General features: G+C 40.4%; 1 protein-coding gene across 1 annotated transcript; it reads right to left on the bottom strand.

Moving 5' to 3' along the window:
* On the bottom strand, window positions 1-22,636 carry cygb2 (cytoglobin 2). The gene is made up of 3 exons (XM_051113166.1): window positions 22,117-22,636; window positions 5,110-5,341; window positions 1-2,071 (listed from the first exon to the last, which is right to left on the bottom strand). Exons 1-3 carry the CDS (start codon window positions 22,395-22,397, stop codon window positions 1,907-1,909), a joined length of 678 nt encoding a protein of 225 aa, XP_050969123.1. The 5' UTR covers window positions 22,398-22,636; the 3' UTR covers window positions 1-1,906.
* Window positions 22,637-24,316: the final 1,680 nt, after the last annotated feature.

Below are 24,316 nucleotides of genomic sequence, written 5' to 3'. Positions count from 1 at the left end.
TAATAATATAATAGTACATAACACTGTTTTAATCATTTTAACAGATCCATGTGAATGGGCATCATTTTTACAAAGTTGTTGTATGTATGTGAAACCTTTCAAAAACACAAAGGAAAAACTTTTCCGTTTTTAGTAGACTGTTGTTGTGTAAACATACCCACTAGTAAGTAACATAGCCAAACATTGTTTTGTCTGGACTGTTAATAAAGTTAGTTTTAATCTCTAAAATACATAAACTCTGAAAATGTGTCAGCAAAGAGATGGGACTAAGATAAGAGTAAGGACCACATGACAGGTGGCAGTAGTCCAAGAAAAGAGAGATTTCTGAAAGTCAAAAAACGCAGTATAACAGTAATAACAGATAATGCATCACATGCTTGTAGATAGTATTTATTATATTCATTTTCATATTCATTTTTTGTTTATGTAATATTTATGAAGTAGTATGACTCTTCCAAGATTAGTATAATGTACCAAAAGAAAAAAAAAAAACATACAGTCTGTTGATATTGAGACACTGTAATAAACTGAAATACAGAAACTGTAATAGCTAGAAAAATATAAAGTTTACCACAAAATATCCATGTTCACATGTGTGTGTGTGTGTGTGTGTGTGTGCGTGTGTGTGTGTGCTGTTACATTAATTAGCATTTTGGGAAATATATCAATACTATGCTGAGCACAAATTCAGAAAAACATGTTTTGAAACAGTCTGCAGTCAGTCTTAGTAAATCGTGGCGCATACAGATTTACCGTTGTTTGTGTGCATTTGTGGATGTGTGTGATTCAAGGAAAACTTGGCACAGGCCATTGCACAGAGACAGGCTCACTGCCAGCCGGTGGAATTAGCTATATAATGGAAAAATATGTCATGGTAATACAGAAAGAGAGAAAAAAAGACAAAGAGTGAAGACATAGAAAAGGAGGAGAAGAGTGAAGGAAAAGCTGAGAAGAAGCCTATTTTATAAAGAAAAAGATTATTGTTTTGCTGGAGATGAAGTGAGGTATACGTGGAATAACACTGTAAGGCATGTGTGGAAGGATGGATGCTTGGATAAACTAGATAAAAGTAAAAACTAATCAAAATAACAAAATCAGTCTCAAATAACCACAAACTTACACTGTATAATAAAACACACTGTGTAGTTCAAGGACATATAATGCATGATTTAATAGAATAGATCATAATCAGCCATGAATTTTATATGTGTGTATTATTGCCCCACTATTTGGAATTGTGTGTTTCTGAGTGTCTGAGAGATTTTTTTTTTATATCTATTTTATCATCAGCACATTCCTGATTCCAGATTCCAATCATGAATCAAATTTGTGTTTTTGTTAACATATTAATGAGTTAGATTTAATTTAGTAATTGTGATCTCTGGGGTCTGATACAGCATTAAACTGCAGATCTAAAAATATTGGGTCACTTCTTGAATATGGCATTTTTAAATGTATGCAACAATAAGGTTAGATTCAATGAAAATCAAGACTTTTGTGTGGTTTGTATTTTAGAGAACAATATGATACAATATAATATCTTGATGAAGTTGACAAAGGGACAACATGTTTATGCTATTCATTTTCATTGGTCTTCAGTAGGTATTGTAATTCAAGTGTGACATAATGAACTGTGATGTGTTCAGTTGTGATTTGTTTTGATATAGATATTGAAACACGTCTAAAAGACACACAAGCACATTACACTACACAACACAGGCAACATCTAAGAGGATGTAGTTATATATACACAAAAAATGTATTAAACAAGGTGAATGAGAATGATGGAAAACTTCTTTCTGACTCTATTCTTTGTATCTTTTTTTTCTATTAAGTCAGTCCTTTGGCTAGCCAAGCTGATGGGTTATAACCAGTGTTCATGTGCAGTGGGAATGAATGCCTAATTTCAGACCGCTGAGCTGGAGAGTTTGAGCCACCCCACCTCAGTATAGGCCCCTGTGATATGCCAGTACAATGCTGCCATTAGTTTGGTCCAGGATGTCTGCACTTCTGGTGTAAAGCACTCTCCAAAATCCTCAGCAAGTATCTCCAGAATAACCCCACTTAAGATCTGTTGTCAAAAGAAATAAAGTAAAGTGTTAAAAAGAAAGAAAGAGGATTTAAAGACAGCACAAAGAAATCATTAGCTGGCTTTAGTAAGTGATAAAGACAAATCAGTAACTTTCCTCTGGCTTACAGTGTGCTATATTTGTTTTAGAATGAAGCCAGACCAAAGAAGGTGAATAGGTTATTAAGAAATTAATCTGTCCACAGTCTCTTTGGCTGCAGGATGATACACTGAAGTTCTGGTGTGCACTATATTTTATCTAGAAAGGAAGCAAAGAATGTAAGTTGCAAAAAAAAAAAAAAAAAAAAAATCCAATTACTACTGGTGTTTTAATGGAAGGTATAACGCCATTTGGAATAAAAGTCCATACAGTGGCATATCTGAGGCTGAAGCAGCTCTCACAGATGGTCTCCTACTATGTACTATGCACCCCTGCTGCAGTTTGTGTTTGGACCATAGCATCTATTCCTGGGAACCAATACAACTAATGCAGGGGTGATAAACCTGCAGCTAAATTTTCAAAACTTATTTTAGAAATAAATAGGTATGAATAGGTATGCTTAATTTTCCGAATCTAATTTGGACTGCTAAATATAACTTAATTATCACCATATTTGTAAAATTATCTATCAAACTAATTTGACATTGTTCGCTTTTATTCTAAACTGCTAGCGCTAGCAACATTAGCATTCTGTTAGCCTGTTAGATTGTCATTTGCATTTCTTTTCCTCTCTCTCGCTCTGTTTCTTTTCTCTTTCTCACTCCATTTTTCACGACTTTATTAAATAACTGTGGCAAATCGGAATCATTCAACAATCATGGTGAGTAATGGCATCTTCTCTTGTTATTGTTATTTGCACTGCTTCCCACATGTATAGTGTAGCTTTCTCTGTCAGTGGTGAGGGATTCACATGTGATAAATGCAGGGAAATAGTTAGACAGAAGATTTCAGAACTAGAGACATTCATCCAAACTTTAATTGAGAATAGTAAGAATGTGAGGGCCTTATATACGGCTTTGGATGTGACTAGCTTAGTGAATCCTGTACATTGTTCAGTTCAGGTTGCAGAGACCCCGCAGCTGGCGACTGGGTGACTGTGGGGCAGCATAGTCACTGGACAAAACACCATTCCTCTGTTCCAAACAAAACATTAAACATGTTCTTCTCACTCAGTGACGCACCCACTGAGAAACCTGATGAAGTGCCCTAGTTATTCGCAGTTCTATTGTATGGAACGTGAAAATAGAGACATCAGCCACAACAGTCCAATGTTTACTGGGAACCAGTGTGCCTGATATCTTGGCAAATTTGACAACTGGATGAGTTTTTGGAGAAGACCTGACCTGTTGAAAAGAGATGGTCTTCATCCCTACAGGGGTGGTGCCACTTTTCTCTCTAGAAATATGGCACATAGTCTTAAGAATTTGTACTTGACTTACTGGGGCCCAGGTCAGGAAGCAGACAGACAGGTTAAACCGACAAAAAAGAAGATTAAAGGAAAACAGTCTGACACCATGTTATGACAAGCACACTCACACCCTATAAAGAGAACAGCCTGGAAAATGGAGTGCAGCTGGAAGGAAAAAAAAAACAGAGGTATTTTGTATTGTATGGAGGCAAAGTACTTTCTCCTACAGAAAACCTTTAAAAACTGTTAGATCTGATTACCTTTAATCTTAAACTGGGTATGGGCTATATTCTGAGCTTGGATCCCTCCCTCAGGACAGCATGCCAAATATGCTTATTATTTGCCCAATCCGATTATATGTAAGTGCGTACTTGTGAAGCAGGGATTGTAGCAGGCTAGGGGAGAATATAATCTACTTTAATGCACAGTTTAAGAGCTGTAATGAGATTATGCCTTTTCAAATATGACCTTTCATGCAGTGTGTCATGTAGCTGTATGTGAACATAAACTATCTGCAAAGCTGTGAAGCCGACTTTGCACGATACATAAACTTATTGTCTATAAAAAAAAGGAGTCGGTTCACAATAGCTTGAACGAGTCGTCAGGAATTCAAATCTTTTTCTGTTACAGCTGTATGTCACGAAGTAATACATTTGCATAATGTCCGCCCACGTTCTACTTCGCGAACAACTTGCCCATCCACAAACACAGTAAAATTTCCATGTGGTTTACGTCATGTCGAGAAGACGCTGTATCCTAAGTACAATGCGGGATTCACCGAAGGCTTGCTCTTAAAAGATGGATCAGTGACCAGTTTATTTGGACCGGCTTGCTCCTCTGAACCTCTACCTGTAAGTATGATTAAAAATTGATGGTTGTATTTTCTAGCAATTGTTCAAAATACGTAGTTGTGTGTTATGTGGTATAATGTTATGTTGTGTATGACATGGGGGTGGAGTGATCCTTTAAAACGTGTTGCTCTCATGTAACGTTACTCTGTACCATGCAAAATACGTATTTAGTTGTGTGTGTGTTGTGTTCGCTCCGTGCAGCTCATAGGTATCTGGCCAACTGGCTGACAGCTTTATCTGTTCACTCACTATTGTCTAGAAATGTGTCGATGAATAGTGAGTGTTTTTCCTTGTTATTACTTGAAGTTCTGACAAAGAATAGAACAATACGTTGGTGTACAAGCTGCAGTGCTTTATCAATACATTTCTGCATTGGGTTGACGCATATACTATGGTTGTTTGGGTGTTGTTGTTTACCACTGAGTTGTGGGCTAGAGTAACGGGGATGGGCGTTCCTTGTTTGAAATTCGCTGCACGCAGTAACGTTAAACCAATCACAAAAGACTGGGTCATCGGACCAGTCACCGCAGATTAGTGTCAGCAAAGGAGTGGTTTGGACAAATGATTCGTTTTAACGAACCATTTGGGAGTCATTGAGCAAATAAGGTAAAAATAAATACATATTATAAGACAATAAAAGTGTTTTATGACCTTGCATGCATGTCAGCTTCTTGTTAGGGACTCCCAAAACCAAAATATGAACCTTTTTTAATCCATAATAGTGGCACTTTAACACCTTATGCCGGTGTGCAAAATCCCTATTTAATCCCATCTTTCTTACTTTGAAGTACATTGGCTCCACTTTGTATTTGAGTGCATGTGCTTTTCCCACTAGTCCCAGAACAGATGAAACTTTCTCTGGGTCATGAAGGTTCTCCACAACTGTGTTGATGGCATTCATGATACGGCGGGCATGTTTCCTCAGCTGAGAGCTCTTTTCCATCTCCTCTGGATCTTCCATGTGCTGGAACTGACTGAAGTACTGCTTTGCTGAGGGGAAGTTCACAAAGAATCTGAGGAACACAGAAAAAGAAAGCAGCTAGTATTGCAACCAATGTTTAGTGAACTTCCAAGTGAACATTTCAGGGGAATATTACAAAATTCGATATGACGTTGCATATAAATACCGGAAACACACACACACAAAGTTGGTGGAGTGTGAATGGTACAATAAAAGTTATTCCCAGAAATTAAGGCAGTGAAATTTTATACAAAGGTATAGAAGATGCCTCACCATGCAGAGAATGAGGCAACTGTGCAATTCAGGAGGAAGACAGTCCATTCCTCATAATACAATGAATATGACCTCACTGGATTTACACTTCCTAAGCCTGGTTTCATGACCCATATCACCACTCACTCATTCAACCCAACTGGCTAAAGCAAAGAAACAGAGGAGAGCACAATGAGTTTCACTTCACTATAACCAGGTTATTAACCTAACAGTCTGCTGCAATGGTCTGATGAAGAGCATTGTGAATCTGCATCAGACATTCTAAGTAGGGAGAATAAAGGTTTTTGCAAAGCTTATGGCAACCAGCTATGCACTCCGCAGAAGTTACAACATGAAAGGGAGCTTAGGAAAGGAGCTTTCTCAGCTAAAACAACAAATGAAGCAGCTACAAATTCAGGTGGAGCAGCAACATCCACCACGCATCCAGCTGCAATCACAATCTGATGAATTGAGCTTCAGGCCTGTACCAGCTTTATATCTCAGGTCCTATAGGGAGCAACAGGCTGAGGACAACTGCTTGAGTCCTTTGACCACCCAACCAAAGTAGCTAATCTCATAATTGCAGTAACACAGTTCCCCCTACTACTTAATGCCACACAGTGCTCATAAATAGGATGTGCCCTACCCTATGACCTTGCTATGCACTACCAAACACTGTGTCAGTCACAAAGTCCATCATCTTCTCCTGAACAAGAACAAATGTATAGAGGTCCTACCTTGTGACTTAAAATTACACTGGAAAACACTCTCCTACCGCATGCTACTGTTCAAATTCCAGATACTTATAGACCATCTGAAATTAGAGGATGCATTACTGATTGCAGATTTATATAACCATTTGCAACACCCTTTCACAAGGAAAATGGCTGCATTAAATCAGCAAATGTAGCCAGCCTTAATAGCTTGCTCTACAACATGTTAAAGAACTAATGGATGGTCTAAACATTGCCAGTGGAGATACAAAAGCATTCAGACTGTTTGGTCTTAAAGTCCACTCTTTGTTTGGCATGTTAGAGCTATTGAGCAAATAACTTTTGTAACTTTTGAGTTACAGTGTGGATCTCATGTCTCACAGTTGCTAGTGAAACTGCCACATGACCTGAGATCAGAGTTTCGGAGGTTGGATATCTATGTAGTATGACCATCCCTACATTTCTGTATTTTTTGGAATGGCTAGAGTTGTAGTGACACTACCGAAGCCATCCACTAAAGATGGTTCCCCTTCAGGAACTCAAGCTGCATCAGAAACGCTTAGTTTCTTCAGTCCACTGGAATGGTGAGACGTCACGTGTGAGGTGACATAGAGACCTGGCCCTGAATTCACAAAACATCTTAAGGCTAAAAGTAGCTCATAACTTGCCGATTTAGGAGAAAATCTTAAAAATAATGGGCGTGTCAGTCCTAAATTTAGGACTCCTAAATGTTTGCCCTAAACAAAGTGTTTTAGCACTAAAACTAGCTCCTAAATCTTTGAAATGTTAGAAGTAGTGATGAGGGCTCCTAAATCATTAAGACCAAATCCCAACTATCCCAAAATGGTTGTTGTTAGCAATCTGCCTTTGAACTGAAATGTTTTAGAAACACTCTGCATTTATCTGCACACATATGTTTTCCCACGCAACTTTTTTGGTTTTGGAGTAAAAGGCTGTAAAAGACTTTACACATGTAAAAGGCTGACAATCAGCTAAACATATACTTGTTTAATTAGTGACACTTAGCCTGCATTTTAAAATCTTTATTTGAATGTGGCAACATTAAAATAAATAAATAAATAAATGTTTAAAAAAAATGTATTTGAATATGGCAACATAATACCGCGCTCTAAAATATTTCTGTGAACAAATCTCTGACAGAGACTCATCAGGGCCCATATTCACAAACATTTTATCTTACCACTAAGAGTTCTCCTAAATAGCAGTAGCTAAGAGTTCTCTCTTAAAACTATTCACAAAGCTGCTGAGACAAGCTTTTACTAAGGAATAAAGAGAAGTCTTAAGCTAAGAGTAAGGGAGGGGTTGACCTTGTTGTTACGGATAATGTTAGCATGATTACAAACTATGCACACAGTGATTGGCTGATAGGGGAGGGGTCTCTGTCAGAGATTTAGGCATATTCATGGAAATATTGTAGAGTGCAATAGTATTTTGCTACATTCAAATAAAGATTTAAAAATAAAAAATGTTTCCACATTCAAATAAAGATTTTAAAATACAGGCTAAGTGTCAGTAATTAAACAACTGTATGTTCAGTCTAAATGTTAGCCTCTTACATGTATGCTTTACGTAAACAATCACTGAATATGCATAAACAGCCTTTTAATTAACGGAGTAGAATAATCATGATTGATAGTAGGGCTGGGCAATATGGCAAAAAATTAAAATCCTGATTGTAAACATGGACCTGTTTGGCTGCCCTTACGAAAAAAGAAGTTTAAGTGTGCTATTAGTATACTTCTTTTAAACTAAAATAGGAAAGTATACTTTTAGTATACTTTTTTATATACTTCTTAGAAATGGGCTTCATGTACTTCTCAGAAATATACTTAAAATGACATACACCAAGTGACACAGTTCGCAAAAGTCCATAACATATTGTTCAATAGGCCGGTTACCTTAACGCAGTCGAATAAGGCGTGATGCTGGGTCCATGATCTGTGTCCTGAAAGCTGCTGGATCTGTGGGAGGCGAAGTATTCTGTAACAGGACTCGAGATCCGTGTGAATAGATCCAAGTGCGAGCTTTATTATACAGATAGTAGTCAAGACAGGCAGGGTCGATCTCCAAACAAACAGTGATATCCAGGGCAAAATGATAGCGTAATCCAGAAAACATGCAGAAGGTCAGAATACCAGAGAGCAGTCCAAAGTAACAAATGAACAAGGCAATGAAACTAGACAAAAACTATGGCAAAGAAAACAAGGCACAACTATGACTGTGAAACAAAACAATAACCGTGGAAATAACAAAACAAGGCAATGAAACAGGGAAAACACTTGGTAGAGTCCGCACAGGCAAAACAATACTTCGCAGGGGTTTGTTTGGCACGGTCCTCTTTATATGGCTGCCAAACAGGAAGTAACCATAGAAACAACAGAGGGAGCGGTAACAGTCAGTCCATGGGTGAGGGCTCCCTCTGCTGGCGTGGCGTTACAGAATCCCTCCTTCTAGGAGCGACAGCCGTCCAGAGGGTGGGGAAACAGAGGCAAAACAGGGGGTGGGACAGAGGGCCAGGTCCATGCAGAGGAGGTGGGCCTGAATCATGGGGCAGTGGAAGACAGTGAAGCACTGGAGGACCTGGGCCGTGGAGCAGTGGCTGACAGTGGAACACTGGAGGACCTGGACCGTGGAGCAGTGGCAGACAGTGGAACACTGGAGGACCTGGGCGTGGAGCAGTGGCAGACAGTGGAACGCTGGAGGACCTGGGCCGTGGAGCAGTGGCAGACAGTGAAACACTGGAGGACCTGGGCCGTGGAGCAGTGGCAGACAGTGGAACACTGGAGGACCTGGGCCGTGGAGCAGTGGCAGACAGTGGAACCCTGGATCAGAAGTCCACCATGGTAGATTCTGAGGAGCCTGAAGCCATGGCGGAGCAGGGACCCATGGCGGGGCAGGCAGAGCAGGGTGCCATGGCGGGGCAGACAGAGCAGGGAGCCATGGCGGGGCAGACAGAGCAGCTGTAAGTTGACTTGACTCAGGAACAACAGCAGTAACTTGACTTGGCTCATGAGGATCTGCTATAATTTGTCTTGGCTCATGAAGATCTACTGTAACTTGGCTTGGCTTAACATAGACAACCCAGCTGTAACGTGACTTGACTCAGGAACAACAGCTGTAACTTGGCTTGACTCAGGAACAACAGCTGTAACTTGGCTTTACTCAGGAACAACAGCTGTAACTTGGCTTGACTCAGGAACAACAGCTGTAACTTGGCTTTACTCAGGAACAACAGCTGTAACTTGGCTTGACTCATGAAGAACAGTTGTGACTTGACTTGATTCAGGAACAACAGCTGTAAAGTGGCTTGACTCAGGAACAACAGCTGTAATGTGGCTTGACTCAGGAACAACAGCTGTAATGTGGCTTGACTCAGGAACAACAGCTGTAACTTGACTTGGCACTGAAAGTGCAGCTCTGACTTCACTTGATACCGGAGGATCAGCTATCACTTGACTTGCCTTTGGTATGGCAGACATGATGGGATGAGATTCAGTTGAGATGATTTTGGCATGATGAGGCTCAGGCGTGGCAGCCATCTTGGCCGGGGACTCAGATGGGGTGGCCATCTTGTGAACTGTCTTAGGGATGGCGGCCATCTTGTGAACTGTCTTGGGGATGGCAGCCATCTTGTGAACTGTCTTGGGGATGGCGGCCATCTTGTGAACTGGCTCTGGGAGGGCGGCCATGACCGGTGCAGGCTCTAAAATGGTGGCCATGAAAGGTGCAGGCTTTGGAAGGGCAGCCATGACAGGTGCAGGCTCTGGAAGGGCGGCCATGACAGGTGCAGGCTCTGGAAGGGTGGCAGGCATGATGTGAGCAGGCCCTGGGGCAGCAGGCATGATATGAGCAGGCCTTGGAGTGGCAGGCATGATGTGAACAGGCTGTGGCTTGGCATACATGACTTGAGCAGGCTTTGGCTTGGAGGCATGAGAGGTCTTTGGTTTGCTTAACACGACATGAGCAGGCTTGGCAGGCATGGCATGAGAGGGCTCTGGCATGATGTTAACAATACCGGACATGACATGTAAGCATTTTGGTGTGGCAGATACTGGGGGATGGCAGGGTTTCTCATCAGCAATCCCCACAGTAAATGCAAGGCAAAGTCAATGTAACGTATCAGAGACCAGTGAGGGTGATGACCTGGCATCCTACTTGAAATGTCTTTGCTCAAACCAAAGTAAAAAATGTCCTTGAGGAAACTGTCCTTGAAGTCCACCAAGTGACACAGTTTGCAAAAGTCCATAACATATTGTTCAATAGGCCGGTTACCTTGACGCAGTCGAATGAGGCGTGATGCTGGGTCCATGATCTGTGTCCTGAAAGCTGCTGGATCTGTGGGAGGCGAAGTATTCTGTAACGGGACTCGAGATCCGTGTGAATAGATCCAAGTGCGAGCTTTATTATACAGATAGTAGTCAAGACAGGCAGGGTTGATCTCCAAACAAACAGTGATATCCAGGGCAAAATGACAGCGTAATCCAGAAAACACGCAGAAGGTCAGAATACCAGAGAGCAGTCCAAAGTAACAAATGAACAAGGCAATGAAACTAGACAAAAACTATGGCAAAGAAAACAAGGCACAACTGTGACTGTGAAACAAAACAATAACCGTGGAAATAACAAAACAAGGCAATGAAACAGGGAAAACACTTGGTAGAGTCCGCACAGGTAAAACAATACTTCACAGGGGTTTGTTTGGCATGGCCCTCTTTATATGGCTGCCAAACAGGAAGTAACCATAGAAGCAGCAGAGGGAGCAGTAACAGTCAGTCCATGGGTAAGGGCTCCCTCTGCTGGCATGGCGTTACAATGAGGAGTTGGTGGATGAAGCCTACATGGAGGACCCAGGTCTCAGGGAGTGCTGGGCGGGAGCAGCACCTTCCGTGTGCCTGCTCCTCAAATCGGTGCAGTAAGAAGTCCTGATTTCAGCGGTGTTAGACTTCTGTGGGCAGGCCCCTCTGGGGAAGAGCAGTTTACACCTCATTATACAGTGCCCTCTGTGCCCTATCTCTGTGCCTTCAGGAGGATGGTCTGTTAACCCCACCACCTGTGGTGCGTTGGGGCACAGCAGTCTCCAGTGACTGCAATTCTCAGTGTCCATCTGGAAACATGGTGGCACTGGGAGGCTCGCATCCTGAGGTTAACAATGAGCCAGTTTGGTTTGTCCCTACTGGTAATCTTCTTCAGGGCAGCAAGCTGATTGCTCAAGAGACCAGTCTCGAGAGACCTTGCCACCACCGGTGCTTCAGGGCTCAGTGGGGTCCAACAAGCGAAATTCCCAGCTGCTGCCCAGCAACAGTACAGCACAGCCGGTTATCCACTTCAGGGCACCGAACTGAGTTCTCCAAATACACCAGAGGCCAGTCTTGAGAGACTGGTTTTCTTAGTAGACCTCTTGGCAGTGTGAAAACCTTTGCTAAATGCGTCTTAATTAGTCCTGCATATGGTGTGTACCAAGCAGGCTTTGGTAGCGGAACAGGAAATAGTTACTCTTGTGAGCAAGGAGGCCACAGATCGTGTTTCTCCTCTCAAGAGGGTGTCCGGGTTCTACATCTGTAGACTTCATTGTTCCATGGAAAGAGGAGGGATTGCGTCTGATTCTAGGTCTTTGCAGACTAAATCGTTCTGTCAAAACGCACACAATCAAGAAGTTGTTGACGTTGAAACAGGTTGTGACTCAAATCAGATTTCATGACTGATTTGTCACCATAGAGGACGCATACATCCATGTATCCATCCTTTTACAACACAGGAAGTTTCTGAGGTTTGCTTTTGGGGGCAAAGCATTCCAATGTTTGGATTCTTCCTTTCAGGGCAATACCAGACAGTACAGAACTCTGGATTTCACAAGGTAGAGCAGACATATAAGAGTCCACATTGGAGCTCTTCTGTAAACATCTGACCAACACCATCAACCTACAAAAACCATGCCGCTGCAAATACTGTTACAATGCATAACATATACAGAATTCAGAACCTGTTAGGTTACCTCATTCCTTACACTTCCACTCAAGGCAAGATCATTTTGTAGTATGGAACAAGAAAGGGGACTAGGATGATCCATACTTGCCCACAGAATTACAAACCTGAGGAAGGAGTCTACGGGATCTTACTGAAATCTGAAGAAGACTCACTGGTGCCAGGGACCTCCTATTCTTAGAAGATTCACCTAATCTGTGGCCTTAATGCCCAAGCTTGGTGGCTGATCATGTTTATTGTGATTTCACTTTTTAAACTATAGTTAGTTTGTAATGTTGCTGTTTGTGCATGAACAATATCTGCAAAGTTACAATGCTGAAAGTTCAATGCAAACAGAGATATTGTCTTGTAAAATTACTTCCCGGGTTGGTGACATCACAAATCCTAAAATTTATATAAACCCCACCCCCTGGAACAGGGGGCGAGGTCATGTTGTGCTGCTTTAGAGGAGAGTTGTTGCCATGCCGTCAAAACTAGGGGCAAAGCCGGGGCATTGGAACTACCTCCTTGCGGATCCAGTGATTGTGCCATTGAGTTGGTACCAGTTGCAGTGCCCCCTAGGGGTCGAATTTCCCCTTATCTCAACCAGAATCCGAGGCTATGTCCAAGTACATCGAGGACTGAACCCCAGACAGGCAAGGTGGGCCCTGTTTTTCACCAGATTTAACTTCACCATGACTTATCGTCCTGGCTCAAAAAACACTATGTCTGATGCCTTATCACGCCAACATGATTGTTCTAATCCCATTAAAAATGAGGAGATCCTCTTACCAGAGTCAGTAATTGTAGACATTATGACAAAACTTGCGCAAGCCAATTCACGGGAACCCCTCCCTGCTGAGTGCTCACCTGAAAGAACTTTTGTGCCTCAGGACCTCTGCAAGGAAGTAATTCAGCATGTTCACTCCTCACTCACCTTTACACCCAGAGTATGGTCAGCTTTCTTCCAGCAACTGAATATTAACATTAGCCTTACCTCAGGATATCATCCCCAATCCAATGGTCAAACTGAACAAAAATCAAGAGATCACCCAGTTCTTCAAATTGTACTGCCATCAGAACCAAGCAGACTGGAGTCAGTACCTCATGTGGGCAGAATATGCACAGAATTCAATTCAAAAGCCTTCGACTGGACTAACTCCTTTTCAATGCATCCTGGGCTTTCAACCTCCTCTATTCCCTTGGTCAGGGGGCCCCACTGAGGTACCATCAGTCAACGAATGGCTCCAGAGGAGTGAAGACACGTTGAAACAGGCTCACACCCACCTACTTTGCTCGCCCCAATCCAGAATATGCCCCAGGTCAATGGGTTTGGCTGTCCACCCGTGATCTGTGCCTCAGACTTCCATGCAAGAAACTCACTCCCAGATACGTGGGTCCCTTCCAAATTGTTAGATAAATAACACCAGTTTTTTATCATTGGCATTACCCTCTAATTACCGTATCTCTCCTACACTCTGGGAGGGATACGGACTGGAGGAACAGTCCTGGGTCAACACTGAGGACATCCTCGACCCCACACTCATGACCGAGTTTCATAGGACACAGCCTGTATGACTACGATTTCAATAAAGCTGCAAATGGATCCTCACTCTGCTGATGCCTCGTTACAGATGTGCACACAGTTGCTGTGATAGCCAGCAATACTTGCTGGCAAACACTTCTTACTGTTACAAAAATGCTACAACGCAATCACGTATTCTGCTGTATTAAATCTTTAATCAGGACAAAACTCTATATTAGAAGCTAACATAAGCAGTAGCATTTATAAATAACAGCGTATCTAAAAATATGAGACAACAACAAACAAAGAAACGTACCATTCGGAAACGTCCTGCATGTTCACGTTTTTTTTTTTATTTTTAAACAAAGCATTAACGCAGGTTAGACTGCACCACATAAACACAATCAAACCTAGAAAAAAAAACAGTTTACAACCATTTTAAATATATGAACCCCTTGAACATATGAAGCCATTTATTATCACACAGTTGTTTGGCTCCTATTTAAAACATAATGATAACAGAAATCACACAAATAGCCCTGATTAAAAGTTTACATGCCCTTGAATGTTTGGCCTTGTTACAGACCAGGTGACACACACTACTTTAATTGGCAGTTAAAGGATATTTTTTCTACACCTGTGGCTTTTTAAATTGCAATTAGTCTGCATATAAATAGGCAGTGAGCTTGTTTCACATGGATGCACTGAGCAGGCTAGGTACTGAGCTATGGAGAGTACAAAATAATTGTTAAAAGACCTGCATAACAAGGTAATTTAACTTTATGGAAAAGGACATGAATATATATATATATATATATATACAGGGGTTGGACAGTGAAACTGAAACACCTGGGTTTAGACCACAATTAGTATGCCGTTTGGCCTCCTTTTGCAGCCAATACAGCATTATTTCATCTTGGGAATGACAAATACAAGTCCTGCACAGTAGCCAGAAGGATTTTGAGCCATTCCTTTCGCAGAACAGTGGCCAGGTCGCTATGTGATGTTGATGTATGAAAACATTTCCTGACTCGCTCCTCCAAAACACCCCAAAGTGGCTCAATAATATTCAGATCTGGTGACTGTGCAGGCCATGGGAGATGTTTAACTTTACTTTCATGTTCATCAAATCACTCTTGTCACCAGTCTTGCTGTGTGTATTGGTGCATTATCATCCTAATACACGGCACCACCTTCAGGGTACAATGTTTGAGCTATTGGGTGCACAAAGTCAACCTTCACACTCTGCTCTTATTGGTGGAATGTGCGATCAGTAAAGACTGGCCACCAGGCTGCATAAATATAGCCATGAAACCTCCAACACTATATTGGCCAGTGTTTCAGTTTCATTGTCCAACCCCTGTATATATATAGATATCCAAAGCCTTAAAAATGTGGGAGAAATTCTGGGATCTCCTGATACCAAGCCAAGGTCAGGTAGACCAAGAAAGATTTCAGCCTGCCAGAAGAATTTTTGGGTTACAAAGACCCACAGGTGACCTCAGGAGAAATACAGGCTGCTCTGGAAAAAGATGGTGTGGTTGTTTCAAGGAACACAATGTGATGGAAGCAAGTCTTTGGAAACAAGTACTTGGAAACAAACATGTCACAAACACCTTGACATGCCTCACAGCTTCTGGAATACTTTAATTCTTAATACTTTAATAAATAATTTTTGAGACCAAAATAGAGCTTTATAGTCACAACCATAAGCACTACGTTTGTGTAACAAGAGATGAGGAATTACATGTGATTGTGGGAGATGATAGACATTAGAGTTCTGGCCAGCTGTGGCCTGCTGTGAACACCTTAACTCACCCTCCTCCAACAGAGGCATCACAGACACTAACCTAGGTTGAGGTTGACCAGGTACTTCAACTTCACAGGGCTGATCCGAAATCCCTGGCTAGTTATACCAGCCGATGGCACGACCAACTCTTAGAATCGCTACACCCTTACCCTGACATCGACATTCTGGTACCAAAAGAAACAAATCGCCCTCCTGTTCTTGAACCTCTGGGGAGGGGGTCTGTTCAACCAGTAGTACACAGTTTTAGGAACTAGGGGTTTGCAGACTTTTAAACACAGGAGATTTTAATTTTTACATTTGTTGCCATGTTTTGTTTTGCCTGCTCACTCATGTTTTCTTTAAAAATGGTACATATATTACCAGTTTTCCATGGGTATGCAAACTTTTGAGCACAACTGTACATAAGATGGGTTCCTGCCCTCTTCCCTGCCTCTTGTTCTCTGATTACAGCGAATTCAACACTTTCAAGGAGCTAGTGAAATCCGTGGCTTTTCAAAAGTTTGGCTGATGATAGCCAATGACCAGAGAGGAATGGTAAACCACTTACCTGTAACAATTGCCTAATAGTACTGGCCTCAGATCTTGATAAGGAAAATAAGATAAACAGAGTCGGTGGACACCTATGTCATAGCCCATGTCTTAAACCAGGCAACGTGTACTCATTTGTGCTTGATCCAAAGCACCCCATTACTAAACTCATCATACAAAGTTATGACTTAAAGCTCATCCAGGTCCTAAGAGGATATTCACTGAGCTCAGGTGAATATTCTGGATCCATCATGGAAGAAAAGCCATCAAGCGTGGGCAGTAAGGCTGTGTGGAGTGGTAAAAATGAAGGAAGAAACCACAGGAGTCAACAGATTCAGTCCCATTTCAACCCTCCTAATTCTCTGAACTTTGGTGGTTTCTGGGAGAGAGATATTTGTTCTATAAGTAAATAAATAAATAACCTACTTATGGTGACTCTAGGTACTTAGTAACCAGTCTAAGTAATAAGTAACCTTTGAGGTTCTTTATTATTGGACCAGGCAACCTTCTTCCACTGCTTTCAGCAGCTTTTGATGGTGGACAAGGGCCATCACAGGCACTCTAATTCATCTGCAGCTAAGCAATCCCACACACAGAGTGTGATACACTGTGTTTTGTGGCACATTCCACCATTAACCATCATTACAATTTTGTGCGGAATTTAAAAAATTAAAATAAAATGCATCCTGATCTGATCTACTTTCTGGTCTACTGTCGGTGTATCTCACCCACCTTCACAGAGACTTTAGGCAAGTTCATCTACATAATAATCTGGATAGATAATGCCAAATTCAAACTAAAGCCGGGCTCACACTACAGGATTTTTAATATCCTAACCGATTATGAAATCTGGTTGCAGCGCACACATAAGGAGAATCTTTGCAGATTATCTTCCCTGAAATCTTAAACATGCACACACTACAAGATTTGAAAATTGTGGAGCATCACACACTATAAGATATTATTTAGATTATCATGCTGGAGGGAACGCCTCACATGATCTTACGCAACAGATTGTCATTTCAGCAACTAATGTTTACAAATGTTAGTTAGCGTGCTAGCAGCTTTATGCACTCACCCAATAAGTTGAAAACTGGGACAATTTTACTCCAGAGCTTTCCTTGCTCCATGCGGTTGTGGTATATTTTCAACATATTATACAGACAGTGTTACTACAGAAACATAAGAAGCAGTTTCCTCCACCTCCACTATCCAATGGACCGTACAGCAGCTGTTTTGCGGTTGCGCATTGGCTGTTGTGAAAGTACTGACGTAATCATAGCTGTGATCATACCGATTTAAAATCCTAAATATCAAACATGTTTGATATGATTGGGGCGGCCCCGTTTTGTGTGAGAGCAGATCGGGAAGTGCAAGATTCGAGCTGTGAACATCTCACATTACCAGATAATCCTTGCTGACCATCAGGACCGATCGAGGTGCTTGACAAGATTTTTGCTACGATTCTCTGGAGGGGGAAATCAGGGCAAAATCGGGCTAAAAATCCTGTGAGCCCGTCGTAAGTCAGTTGAGTGTGAGTAATAACAAGGTGACATCAGTAGAGTGAGCTTGCAAATAACTTTAAATGGTAAAGGAATACAATTACTTTATGTATTACATTCATTGTTAGTATTTGTTGTTAAGATCGAAAGTTCCAACTTATACTAGCCTCAGCAAGACACTATAAATGTTCTGAAGCTCGTGATAACCAAACCCATCACTCTTTGTTAACATTTTGCCCATGGGTACCCATCTGAGCTGAGCAGAAATAGAATATTTATGCCTTTGAAATCCAGGGAGCACAAGCTGCATAAATTACATAGACACACGCCAATAAATGCAAATTATGAAAAATGATAAACTGGAAGAAGGAATTAAGATAGCTGAAAGGAAAGAGAGACAGAGATTTTGGGCAATGAATGGCAGTGTGGTGTATGACTGCAGTGCAGAGCTGAAGTGGCTCTGATGAGAAGGATGTCATTAAGTCACAGCAGGGAAAATGAGAGGCAGGTGCACAGACAGAGCTCTGTTGGTTTAAGAGCCTCAGCACTGATAATGAACATACTCTAATAATCAGAGTGCAGAGTGACATAAATGACAAACTGCTGCTCTGTTTCTGTTTTCAGTTCCATAGTAGGCATTGAAATGGTCAGCTTTGTGCCTGGCAGTATCTTGTTAAACCACAAATGAAGTTTAAAACTTGCTTCATGCTACTTGCTTATATTTTAAAAAAGTACAAAAATTTTATTATGGAATGTTCATATTTGCAACAATTAATATGGTCTGTCCAGAAAACGTTTAGCCATTAGAGGTCATCATATAACTTAAAATAACTGTTTATATAGAAAGCTATTTTAAGACCCTGAAACTAGGCAACGGGGATGCTCCTGTGGAATCTCAGTAATAGCATACCTATTTCAGTCACCAAGGCATGGTCCTGTAACTCCTCTGAATGTCTGCATGTATAATTCAGTTCTGTCTTCAGTGAAGACAGTTTGCTAGATTGGTTAATGTCAGTTGTGTGAAATTGAATAAGACTGATTCATTTTGCTGCAAGGTGTTGGTGGTGTGGACAGGAATTGAGTTGTGAGTGGTGCTGCCAAACAAATAGGGTCATGGAGCAGTAACTAGCTCTCAATTCCTTTATCAGGATCACGCAACCACGTCATGGTATGAATACACATCAGTAATCAAGGCTGTTTAAATAGGTTTTGGTAACAATATTTAAAAATTCTTTACATTTGATGTAAATAATTTTTAATGATTTGAAATTATTTGTTTTGCTGAGAAAGCATGTATGCACATCCTACAAAATATTTTAGTGGTGTACATTTATTGTTATTCCTTGTTATTAACTGTTTAGGAAAAACCATAGCATTACTTTAACTGACTTAATTATATCCTATTAATTATGCTGATTGCAGGAGATGTTGAACCTAGAAACACACATCAATGCATAGCATCACTGTGCATGTGATGTGGTTTAAATTGGGTTTAACTGATGAGGTTGACAACTGATGTTTTTCCTGTAAATAAATCTATTAACCTTTTCTCAGAATCCCACAATATATTGCTGTCTTCATGTTGACCTTTTTTCACTTCTCTGGATGCTCTTTTCTGCCACTAAGACAAACTGGAGACATTTTGCTCATTTATTAGCTTAAGCCTTTGGCCAATACATTAAAGTGCATCCTGGATCCCATCACTGGAGAAGAAAATGTGTGACAGCTCATAGCTGGCCATGCGTAACCTCCGCAGCTGTCACTTCGCTCTCTTAGAAACACAGACATTGAGCCCAACAGTGTGCTCAAGAGTATAACAAATGCTGCACTGTTCAATGAGATTTAACATGGTTCATGCAAGCTGCGCATTTAGCCTGAAAGATATGAGCACAAACTGTACTACCATGTCAGAATACTGAAAGTTATAGCTGTTAAACCCAATGTTTTTGCTGCCTTCCCCCTTGAGCAGTAGGCTACACTTTGCATACTTGACAGCTCTTAAGTGTGCAGCTGGAGAAAAACATCTTATGCTTGTGTAACTCACCCTCCTGAATCTAAATGAATTCATAAGAATGGTTATCTAAATGCACATTAATATAATCCATTAATATAATCTCAATATGACCAGTGCCTCTTGTGTTTTGACTTTAAAGGAACTGTTGAGACTATCAAATGATTACACACAACTTCCACAGGTCATTATTGGCATTGTACATAAAATAATCATTAACACTTTACATTAATGTTGTTAAGGGTTTATAAAGGGGTTCCCTAATGACTAATAACTCATATCCAAAATTATAAATCAGTGATAGGCAGTTAAAACAACATGAATAAAAGGGTGACTTTTACCTAGTACTTAATACTTACCTAATCCAAATAGAAAGCTATTTTTAATTCACAAATAAGGTTCACTGGAACATTAATGTAAACTGTCACCATGATATTTGAAGATTCACATAGGTTAAGATCTGAAAACGTAGTCTTAGTGTGCTACAAATCAATTTCTAATTGAATGAAAACAAAAATAATACATGAAACTATGAAAAAGGACCAGAATAACATAAACAATAACAATGACAAAATAACAATAACTTGACAATAAATAATAATTGAAATGTTTTACATATCTTGCTTTATAATCCAATTACAATATAATTTAAGGTTCTGTGTTGGATGCACATTCATTTGTGGTATAGACTAGTGCTGAATAAAATGATGAATGCTTCATGGTTTAATTTCTTTGTTTTAAAAGATTTTGGCCTTATTATATGATTTTCAAGCAACAGTCTATTCACGTAAGAAGAAACTAATGAAACTAATGTTTTGCCTTTGGGACATAATCTCATACACTGCAGCACACTAAGGACAGTATTTTGCCTCACTAAGGTTCATATATGATGATGATGATAATAATAACATTAATAATAACGATAATAAATATGATAATAATGATAATAAATACATTTATTAATATTGTTTTTTAAAAATGTAAGTAAAATTATGTGAAAACTGCATGTTGTTACACAATTACACATTAAAATTTAAAATAGGCACTAATTTTATTGTCAAGTGCTTTTAAGAATTGTCTTGAGAGACCGAAGGAATATAGCCTCAGAACTGTCTGAACATTGACAGTTAAATTAATAAAATTAGCTAAATGCGTATAAATGTTCATTCTAAATGTATTTTATTTAAAATAGGGAGTTAAAATTCTCAGTGTAATCTAAAATGTTTCTTGTATTATAGTTGTTCAAATGTAAACATTTAAATCAGATCTTGTGCATATGTTTGAACAGTTCATAGACATTTTTAGTTTTTATAAAGCTAACACAGAGGGAGCCGAATGATGCATACCAAAGGTGCCAAGGAAAACAATTTGTATGTGGCCAAAAGGAGAGTGAGAGACATCAGAGAGTGCCAACACTGGTTACTGAAATCCACAGATAAGACACACACACACACACACACACACACACACACACACACACACACACACACACACACAGTCTAATAACCTAAAATCACAAAATTATCCCTGACAGTTGTCCTGGCAACCTAAAGCATTCTATTTTAATGAGTCCTGTAGGCATTGCCTATTTAAATTTATGTTTGCATAAGTATGTGCTCAGTTATATGTATATGTATTTATTAACTGTGTTTTTTAATAGATACTTTTGTCAAATCTGCCACTGGAGTTTGTTTTACACAGGTATGTACAGCATTCTGACAAAATCTACAGAATTACCCTAGTACCCATACAACGGTATTGCAGGATTTAGGAAATACTGAAGAAGGTGTGTTTCTATACCTGCCATATTCAATTAGGTAAGTGTTAAAAATAGGAGCTCTAAAGAAGGACAGATTTGCTCGATGGTGTGCATGTTCGAGAAGCTTTTGCAATGAAAAAATAATGCAGAAAAGATAATGCATCCTTTGGCATCTGTCCATTATCAATCTAAATTTGGAAATGCCAGCTGCAAGAGCAAAAAATGCAAATACAAATAAAAAAAACAAACAAACAAACAAACAAAAAAATCTGATTTTAGGAATACATTATCTATATTTCTTTTCAAAACATATATTTCATGAAAACCTAATATCAATAATGATTTTTCCTATTTCCCCCCATCTGTATGTGTTTACTATGTATGTGTCTGTGTGTTTTTATGCCAGTGGCTTTTCCCTATATGCTAGACTATCCATCATGCAGAATTAATTTGCTTGCCAAGTATTCTTCTCTGCCCACTGTACAGCTTCTTGTGCAGTATTTGCAAATGTACAAGAAACACAACTAATGACAGAAAAAAATACATCATTATAAAATTAGTATGACTGTAAGAACTGGAAGAATGTCTTTACTGCTTTTGAAAAATGCTGAATTTGATAAATGCAATAAAGATTTTGACAGAAAGATTAAAAATGCATAATAATAATAATAATAATAATAATAATAAAATTAAATAACATAAATCAAGACTCCTATTGGTTCCTTCTTTAGTAAATTTACTGCACCTGATCAGTATAGTGACGCCCACATCCTCACAGCTCTTGTAAACACGCGCCCAGGTGTCCTGAATGATGCCCCGCTCCACATCCGTCAGTGGCTCCGGTCTCTCCCTCCCCTCCGTCTCTTCATCCTCCCTCTCTTTCTCCATGCCACAGACACACCACGGGGTACTTGCGCCTGAAGCAGGCACAGACGGTGGAATCAGAGGTTGTGGTGGTGGAGAGGAGCGACGAAGTTGGCGGAAGGGGCAACAAAAACGCAGGGCAAGAGAGTAGAGAGTGTGCATCCGCCCCCCTCTCACCCTGTGCCCCTCACTCCCTTGAGCAGGCAGGATGATTTCACTTCTGACAATCGCTCGATGAATATATCTGCCGTCACTGTTCTCTCTCTCTTTCCATGTGCTTTTCCGTTGCTTGTTTTCCGAGCTGCTCAGGTCTCTGTCTACCCTCTAACACAGATGTTCTCTATGCTTGGAACTTCTGGATTTGTAATGACCTCAGAAATGGAACGTGGGGAAGAGAGGGAGGGAGCTGAAGGGAGGTGACAGGAAGGGGGAGAGAGAGGAGAGAAAGAGAGAGAGGGAGGGGGAGGGAGGGGGAGGGAGAGGGAGGGAGAGAGCGGGAGAGAGAGGGAGAGAGAGAGGGAGAGAGAGAGAGAGGGAGAGAGAGAGGGAGAGAGAGAGGGAGAGAGAGAGGGAGGGAGGGAGGGAGGGAGGGAGGGAGGGAGAAATAACAAAGGGGATAATCCAGATACATACAAGCAAACATTCAACAATCAAAAAAAAAAAAAAAAAAAAAAAAAAAAAAAATCTATAACAAATCTAGTATATAACAAATAATAAAATAGTGCTGGTATTAGCAAAACAAGATCGAAGATTGACAGAAATGTCCCAATTCGGCAATTTGACAGTTTTTTAAACACTTATAATATTTTATAAACCCTTTATTATTATTATTTTTTTTAACTCTAAAGCTCTGTAGTAAAATTCAGTTTAAAGCCCAGAAACAGTGGCCGCCCCAAAGTCAAGCCCGCCAGCCACTCCATCATCAAGCCTGCCAGCTGCTCCGTCATCAAGCCCTCTGACCGCTCAGCAGTCATGCCCTCTGGCCGCTGCACACTCAAACCCCCCAGCCGCCACACACTCAAGACCACTGGCCGCTGCACCGGTTGTTCCCACGTCTGGCCCAGGGAGGGCCTCAGTTCTGGAGTCAAGCCCAGAGAGTGCTGTTGTTCCCACGTCCGGCTTCAGATCCAGAGTCAAGCCCAGAGCCTGTTCCAGCCAGGGAACCCGAAATTTCCCCCAAATGGGCGAAATGTCATGGACTGTCTGTGTGTTTGTTTTTCTCCCCATGTGCGCCCGTGACCTAGTTTTTCCCTATCGTTGATTGTGTTAATTTAATTTAGGTGTGTCTTGTTGATTCCCTCGTTAGTTTAGTATTTAAAGTGTGTTCTGCCTCTCGTTTGCTGTCTGGTGTCAAATGTCTTCTTGTTCCAGAGCTGTGAGCTACGTGTGTTCCTGTCTACCTTATATATTCCTTTGGATGTTTATGAAAGACTCTTTGTTTGAGTTACTCCAAGATTTTATTAGGTTAATTATTTAACCATGCAAATGGGTCCTATTTCGCCCTTTTACGAAGTCTTGAATTAATTTTTGGGGTGTACTAAAATAGAATTTACATTATTGCAGCCTTCTCTTGCCAGTCTACTGGAAATGTCATGCCCCTTACCATAACTAGGATTTTGTGTGGCATGTTTTTTTTTTTTTTTTTATTTAGATTCTGTAGTCTCAAGTGCAGCTTAACCAAGCCTCGACTCCTTTTTTGCATATCCACTTTTTAAGCTGTTTTCTATGAATGTACGAGACATTCACTGATGCTTCAGTAGGAAATATGATGCATTAAGAGCTGGAGGGTGAAAACTTTTTACATTTGAAGATCAAGGTAAATTGTCTTTAATTTGTTTTCCGGGAAACATGCAAGTATCTTCTGTTGCTTCCAAAGGGCAGTATTAAATAGGGGAAAAAAAGATATTTTAACAAAATAAGAAAAATTTCTTATCTTCGTCCTCTTCAAAAGTTTTCAACCCCCGACTCTTAATGCATCGTGTTTCCTTCTGGAGCATCAGTAAAGACTGCATCAGTAAAGATTATTTTACTTTTGAAACAACTCCTGTTTCCTGGTTCTTCTGTCATTGGGTTCCACTGCT

Source organism: Labeo rohita, chromosome 6, assembly GCF_022985175.1.
Source record: "Labeo rohita strain BAU-BD-2019 chromosome 6, IGBB_LRoh.1.0, whole genome shotgun sequence".
Classification (NCBI taxonomy): Eukaryota; Metazoa; Chordata; class Actinopteri; order Cypriniformes; family Cyprinidae; genus Labeo; species Labeo rohita.
The sequence above is the reverse complement of the archived record's forward strand: the minus strand, read 5'-3'. Positions and strand labels throughout refer to the sequence as shown.